General features: G+C 42.1%; 1 protein-coding gene across 2 annotated transcripts in view; it reads left to right on the top strand.

Moving 5' to 3' along the window:
* The first annotated feature begins 1,620 nt into the window (after positions 1 to 1,620).
* The window catches only part of LOC137596287 (eukaryotic translation initiation factor 4 gamma 1-like), a 28,291-nt gene continuing 22,553 nt past the window's right edge, over positions 1,621 to 7,358 (top strand). The window contains exons 1-7 of one of the 2 annotated variants that reach the window (XM_068316652.1): positions 1,621 to 1,671; positions 2,328 to 2,447; positions 3,484 to 3,570; positions 4,098 to 4,130; positions 5,540 to 5,560; positions 6,036 to 6,230; positions 6,308 to 6,410. In XM_068316652.1, coding sequence (XP_068172753.1) covers positions 2,373 to 2,447; positions 3,484 to 3,570; positions 4,098 to 4,130; positions 5,540 to 5,560; positions 6,036 to 6,230; positions 6,308 to 6,410 — 514 coding nt within the window. In that variant the 5' untranslated portion in view covers positions 1,621 to 1,671; positions 2,328 to 2,372. Of the gene's footprint in view, positions 2,448 to 3,483; positions 3,571 to 4,097; positions 4,131 to 5,539; positions 5,561 to 6,035; positions 6,231 to 6,307; positions 6,411 to 7,358 lie in introns of both variants that reach the window. The other variant, XM_068316653.1, reaches the window with a different exon arrangement.

Below are 7,358 nucleotides of genomic sequence, written 5' to 3'. Positions count from 1 at the left end.
CTGTTATAGCACGGCTTTGTTGTGGGTGACAAACAGAAAATGCGTGACCGCCACTAGTACAAAAAAGTCTTTTAGCGACCCCACGGTGAACCCCACGCCGACTGCAGCTGCGCAGACCGAAACCAACTTTGTCCCACAAACAACAAACATCAGAGAGCTGCCGATGCACCATTATGTCCTGTGATGTTAATTTCACATCTTAATAAATAAAGACACACAAAAGTGGGACTCAAAAAGTAAAGATTACAGTTTAATTATTCCTTTTTTATTTACAAAAATGTAGTAAAACACTCAGGCCCTGAAGCAAAGTTCATCAGCCTGCTATTAACGAGTAGAAGGTTCAGCACTGATTTTCAAATGAGTCCTTTTGTTCATATTATTTTTTAAATTTATGAATTGGGTTTCACAATCTGTAGGTTGCTGATTTTAAATCAGATATGCTTTAAAATAAATTGTTGTTTTGTTCATGAAATAAAAGCAGCTGATGGAAACTGACCTGGACTTAGATGATGTTGTAAAGACGATGGAACTCAGAGAACTTGTTTACGACAGAAAGGACTGAAAAATGTCGAGTAACAAGTATTTAGAGAGGCTGCGACACATCCTGGGTAAAAGGTGCGCTGAAAGTTTCAAGAATGTCGAATGAATCAAGACTCAATTATTTTGATAATAAAGTCATTTCCAGGAGGAAGAATTTCTGGGCATTCTGTGGCTCGAGCTTTTAGAATGGGACAAAACTGCATTATTTCCATCACTATGTTCTAATAAACTCATTCTAAAAGCCCCCACACCCCTGCGATCTCCTTTATATTTGCTATGATATTGAAAGTAAACCTCACTATCCATTCAAAGTGATAGATGTCAACATCAGTAATATGTGATTATTTACAGCTAATAATAATTTTTAGATTATTTCCTGAGTAATCCGAAAACATTCCAGAAATCCTTCCTGTCCAGGTTTTCACCAAAAGGTTTTTTTTTTTTAAATTTTTGTTGGGCTGTACCACACTCCTCCACAGTTTCATGGAAAAACAGTCAGCAGTTTTTGTGCCATCCTGTCAACCATGAGCTAGTTATTGGCTAATTAAATGATGATTAAAATAATTCTTAAATTATATTACATTTCAAAATGAAAGGAAATACCGTGTGGAGAGGTAGATTTCACTTCAGGCTCATCTGGAGTTTTACAGCCTTGAAAAACCCTCTGAGTAGAGGGTCTCTGCACGAATGTAGAGTTAAAAATACCTTTTCTAACCATGTGGGGTTTTTTTCATGTTACATTTTGAGGTCTTGAGTGTGAATGCACACACTCAAACACACTGTGAGCAGAATTCACCTGAATTAACCCTGGTGATGCATTCATTACACCGGGAATAAAGAATATTTTGTGGCAAATTCAGGATTCTTCGATTTGATGTGATGATTTTTGTATTTTTTGACATAATCACAACATCTTGTATCCAGAATCTGTTGTTTTTATTCTTCTTTTATCCAATCATAGCATCAGAGCCACCTTTATCCTCATTTGTGTTTGACACAGTGACTAAATTTGCTTTAAAAGGTTTTAAAACTTACTGTTAACCACCTTTAACCAGGATTGTTTTTCTGTTTGCATTGTAGGAAAAACTTTCTTTTGTGTAACGAAACTTTGGACCTGAAAGATTCAACAATGTGAGTATACCAGTGATGGGTTTAGTCGGGGTGTGGAGATAACCTCAGTGATTGATAAAAGATGTGAGTCGACACTGACGCCGTCTTTAAAAAGCAATCATAGTTTAGTCTTTCAGTCAGGAGAAGATGGACGAACATAAACTTAAAAAACTCCCCATCCCTGTATTTTATTTCGTAAAATGAGGCGACTGCTTTAATTTCATTAGGAAGAGGTGAGGGTAAATGAATCAACGCTAATCACCACATTAACAGTTTTGTAGCACAGATGCTTCAGGGAGCGGAGGTCCAAAGTCCAGGTGAGATGAGGATCAGCAGGGTGTCGTCAATCAGACGACCCCCCCACCCCATCCGTTTTTTTGTAATGGAGATGCTAAACCCTGCCACGCTGGAACGTGTCAGACGGAGACACGACTGTTTCACACCAAAATGGAAACCTTTTGTTGCGTCCCGGCCATTCGTCAGAAAACGTAATTGTATCAACGCGACTTGAACCCAGTTGAGATGGTGTGTGTGTGTGTGTGTGTGTTTATAAAAACACCTTAACATTGTGCTGCGTTATCACACCATGAGCCTCAGGATCGTGTTAGAAAATGCTCGGTAATGAAGTCGTGACATTTGACGAATAAAGTTGATTTGATCTTCGTTGTCTTTCTCAGTTGTACACAGGCCCACATCTGCCTCCCCATGCAGAACTCAATGAAATGAATAAAGCACCACAGCCTATAGCAGGATCCCCCTCCAACCCCCACCCCGCCCCGTCCCCTGGTCTTTCACAGGTAAGGAGCCCTGCTGCTGACCTTTCTGGAGTCACCGTTTGCTCTGTCTCGGGCGTCATGAGATCCCACTGTTTTTAAAGCCAGCATAGTTTTTAACTATGTTTTATGTACTAGTTTTTAAAGCCAACATAGCGATATGCCAGCACGCTGTTCCAACCTACACACTGGTGTATTGTTGTTCCACACTGTGCTTAGTGTAAATAAAATGCATTGTTGGGAAGGGGCTCCAGCGCTGTTGTTAGATCGCTTTGTGCAAAAAGAAAGAAGGTTCTTGCACTTTAATTATTTCCAGACCCAGAGAAACAGGCATTCTTTAACATATAGTAAAATTAAATATATAATTTTTTTTCTTTTTTTTTTTGAAAAGGCAACATCTATCTCAAAGAACATGTTTCCAATTTGTTCTGTTAACTTAAATTGAAATAGATGCTTAAAGATTTTAATGAATACAATAATCCCTCGCTTGTTTTCGCGCTTCAACATGTGCAGCTTCACCGTATCACAGATTTTTAGTAGGTACACTGTTTTCCGCAATATAAAGCGCACTGGATTATAAAGTGCACTGGATTAGAAGACGCACTTGATTATAAACCGCATCTGAGAACTCATCTTCAATGAATTGTCTATTTTAAAACTTTTTTCATACATAAGACACATTGGCTTTTAAGAAATTGGGAAAATGTAAGGCTTTTGGGTGCGCCTTATAGTGTGGAAAATATTGTCATGTGATGCCGTGTGTGTGTTGAGTTCCGAAGCTCACGGAAAGCAGCGCATTTCTGTGTATTAAACACTTCAATACAAAAGTGCTTTAAACAGTCTGAGTGTGGGAAAAGGTAATACAGATATAAGGTGGTTTAATATCAGTATGGGGAGGGTTCATAAACATTTAAATTACTGTAAATAATTAAATCTTCACTATATCGTCCTGGAACACATTAACCACGAGTATTGAGGGATTAGTGTATGTTGAATATGAAATGAATATTTTCAGTCTTTGGATTTCTGTGCCTCTGAACCTGTATTATCCTCTTTCCAGTCCTCGTTCCCCCCTGGGCAGCCCCCTTCTGTCGTGTTTGCAACCCCCCCACCTCCACAAATGAATCCCACACCACAGGCCCGACAGGTAGGCCAGCCCACGGCTCACTCGGGTGGCAGCACACGTCCCGCGTGGACTTTGCTCCGTTGCAGGAGCGACTACTTCCCCCACAGTTCAGCTCCATTGGTTTAAAAAAAAGTTTTTAAATCTTTTTGTAAGTTGAACAGCAAGATTAAAATAAAAAGAAGTTGGATCAGCACAGAGACTGTCAAACGAATTTGTGAACGTCTCTGAATATTTGAATGTCTGTGTGTTTCTCACTAGTTCTGTCAGCGTCAGCCTTTCAGTCTTTCACACTCTTATCTCACAAATATCACATCTCGGTGTGCAACTTTTTTTTTTCTGCCGGTTTGAGGAAATACCGAAGACTCCAACTGCTTTTGTTCAAATTTAGAGAACAACCAATTGTTTAATATGCAATTTTAGTTATTTTCTGTATCGTTCTTTAATTGCTGTTGGAAAAGTAGAGAATTTGTTAGGAGCCTCTCAAAGGCAAGTGCATGGATGCCCTGCTTCGTCTTTAACCTCTGTCCTGTCTGCATTTCTTTCTCTAGTTTGCCGCAGGGCCCCGGCCTATACACCAACAGGTACTAACAGCACAACCGACTAACTCACTGCTACACTAACGCCAGGCCTGCTGCAAATGAAAGAAATTGTGCTGGTTTAAAAAAAAATAAAAATAAAGGCTCTTACGAAGCATGAATAGATTAAAAAAAAAATCTGCATTTGTTTTTATTCTCATTATGTTGCTAGCAAAAAATGCTTTATTAACAGACACAAACACACACAAAACACACATCGTGGAGGTTTTCTGAAGCTCAGCGTATACACACAACCACGCTCCGTGATCACATACAGTCATCCCTCGTTTATTCGCCGTCAAGATGACGCGGCTTCACTACATCGCAGATTTTTAGTAGTTAGTCACGTGATACCGTACACGCTTGCTATTGGCTGACAGCATCCATGTGTGCGCGGCGACACACGGCTTTAAAAAGTGCTTTAAACAGTCTGGAACACACCAACTGCGAGTAATGAGGGATTACTGTATATGATGTTCCCTGGAGGAGACGGTGTGTTCGGACAAAAGATGATGATGATCTGGTTGGATTCTGATCCATCTTCAAGTTTGAGTTTTGTTCTTTGTCATATTTAAAAGTTTTAGCGGTTTAGTCAAAAGATTTTCACACGATTAAGAAGGAATTGTGCAGACAGATAAGAAATGGCTGAGAGAGAGTTATTAATCAAAGTGCATTCATAAGAATGAGGGGGGGGGGTCGGGGGGTGGAGCTAGAATGACTTGAGAAAACAGTCATTTCTGATCCCCACATCCACACCCCCATCATCTCCACCTCTAGTTCAAGCCGGCTTTTAAAGCACATTGAAGATGCGACACCTCCTCCACCAACGTCGCTAACGTGCGCTAGTTCTTAGCATGTTGTAGTCATGTTCCATCATGAGTGTCTTTCTGTTTTTACGCCTGAAAAGAAGTCGCAAAATACACTCGGCTGTGACGATCTGATCTTTTCTCTAACGTTCAAAGGAAGTCTGTTTCCTTTATTTCCTGGGGGAGATGACGTTTCTCCTCAGATCTTCCTTCCTAATTTCAAACGCGTTTCATTCATTTCCAAAAAAGACACACTTTTCACCCATGATGGTTTTCCCGATTTAAAAAAAAAAAAATTTTTTTTGATTACGGGTTCACTGTAACGGAACGACGACGACCTGAACAACCTGAACGGCGACTGAAAAGCAGCTGATTTGAATTCATTGTTCTGTCTGTTCTCTGCATGCTGCTTGGTAATTCACTGCTTGGCTCACTTTTCTTGGGGCTTTGCACTAACCAATTATGGTGCTCTCCCCCCCCCCTCTTCTCTTCCCACACCCCCCTTCTCTCCCCTTCTCCTCTCCTTTGCTTCCATTTGATGTGTCTCTGTGTGTCATCTGTGTGTGTGTGTGTGTGTGTGTGTGTGTGTGTGTGTGCGCACTGCTGAAGGGAGGCTTCAGGTCACTACAGGTAACTCAATTTCCTCTTTACAAGTTGTTCCAGCCTCTTTTACGTGTCGCCCCTGTGAGGCGTGCATATGCGTATGTGTAGTTTTTTGGCAGCGGTTGTGTTCCGTTGGCTTAGTGTCACTCTGCTGGCGAAGGCGCCGCGCTCCCAGGCCAGCAGCAGAATGTCAATGAGAAGCCTCTGAATGAAGCAGCTTTAGCCGCTTTATCTCTCCTGGCAGGCAGGGCCAATATGTTTCCAGTCGGAGTCCAGGCAGAGATTCATGGACAAGCCATGAGCCCAGTTTTTAGGCCGGACCCGCTTGTGTCACTAGGTCCTATGGGAACATGGAGGATGGTTTTTGTGTCAGAGGTTTCACAAAGGTAACTAATAATTCTCTTATTTGTCTTCATCTCTTCCTTTTCTTTCCTCCTTTCATCGCCGTCCCGCTTCTCTTCTTTCCCCCTCCTTCCTCGTCGCTCCTCTTCCTCGTCTCCAGCCCTATTACACCAACAGGACCAACCTGCCTCAGAGCAGCGGGCCCCGGGGCGTCCCTCCCAGCAGCGGCCCTCGACCTGTGACACCCGCCCACGTTTACCAGGCAGGCCCTGGCTCCCAAATGATGATGATCCCCGGCCAACAGTTGCCCTTCCCCAGCTCCCCACAGGGGCCGGCCTACTTCATCCCAGGACAGGTAGGAGGCACGTTCCCCTCCTCCTCTTCCTCTCTCTTCTGTTCCCGCCTTCAATACTCCCTCATCTGTGTCCTCAGTACCGGTCAGCGACCTACGTGGCCACGCCCCAGCAATACCCGGTCCCAGCAGGCACCCCGGGGTTCTACCCAGGCACCAGCCCCGCTGAATATGGTACTTATGGTAAGAGGCTCTACCTGGGGCCTCACCTGAGACACTCACACACAGAGAGACACTCATGAGTGTGTTTAGCTGGAACGCAGGCGTGGTGGTGGTATTTCTTAGCACAAATATGGTAAATAGTGCTGTTTCTGGAGCATAATTCAAAAACTTCCTGCACATCATATCCAAATCCTGAACTGATTACATTTTCTTTGTAGAATTATGTAAGGTTTTTATTCTGTCTGTTTCCATGGTTACAATTTGATCTGATGCTCAAAAACTGTTGTGAAAGTATTTCCCCCCCCACACTAGTTGTAAAGAGAGGAATGTCTTTTGATTCTTTGGGAATTCTGAGTATTTCAACAAGAATCACAGTTAACAGCTGACTTCAGTAACTTCTTCCGGTCTGTCTTTAGTGAAATTGAGTTCCCGAGTATTTCACATTTGTTTGTTTTGCCCTCCTTTTTTGTTGTTGTTGTTTATAAAGCTCAAAATTAGGATGTTTTAATTGAATTATAATTTAATTTTAATCTTGACCCTCAGAAACAAGATTAGTTTTCCAAACCATCTTGTTGTTTGAGAACATTTTTAGTTAATGTGGAATTTTGGAGTAAATTCAGCAGGAGCGGATTACATTAGAAGTGACCACAGTATACATCAATTACTACACACACACACACACACACACACACAGCTTTTTCTGCTACCCTTTCTGGGGCTATCTTTGCAGAAGGGCTGCAGACGTAACCCTGCTCCTATCCAACACACAACACATGTCTTTAATGACATGCAGTTGCGGTGCTAAGCTGTCTCTGAGGGGTGTTGCTGCATTCTTGGAAAGTTTGAGGTTTCAGACTCTCTTAGTCAGAGAGATTTGATTAAAATGATCAGCATAAGTATTAAAACGATCGCAGGGCATTACAGGTGAATATTTTCATCCCAAACAGCATCAGAGTGTGTGTGTAACAC

This window comes from Antennarius striatus, chromosome 6 (assembly GCF_040054535.1).
Source record: "Antennarius striatus isolate MH-2024 chromosome 6, ASM4005453v1, whole genome shotgun sequence".
Taxonomy (NCBI): domain Eukaryota; kingdom Metazoa; phylum Chordata; class Actinopteri; order Lophiiformes; family Antennariidae; genus Antennarius; species Antennarius striatus.
The sequence above is the reverse complement of the archived record's forward strand: the minus strand, read 5'-3'. Positions and strand labels throughout refer to the sequence as shown.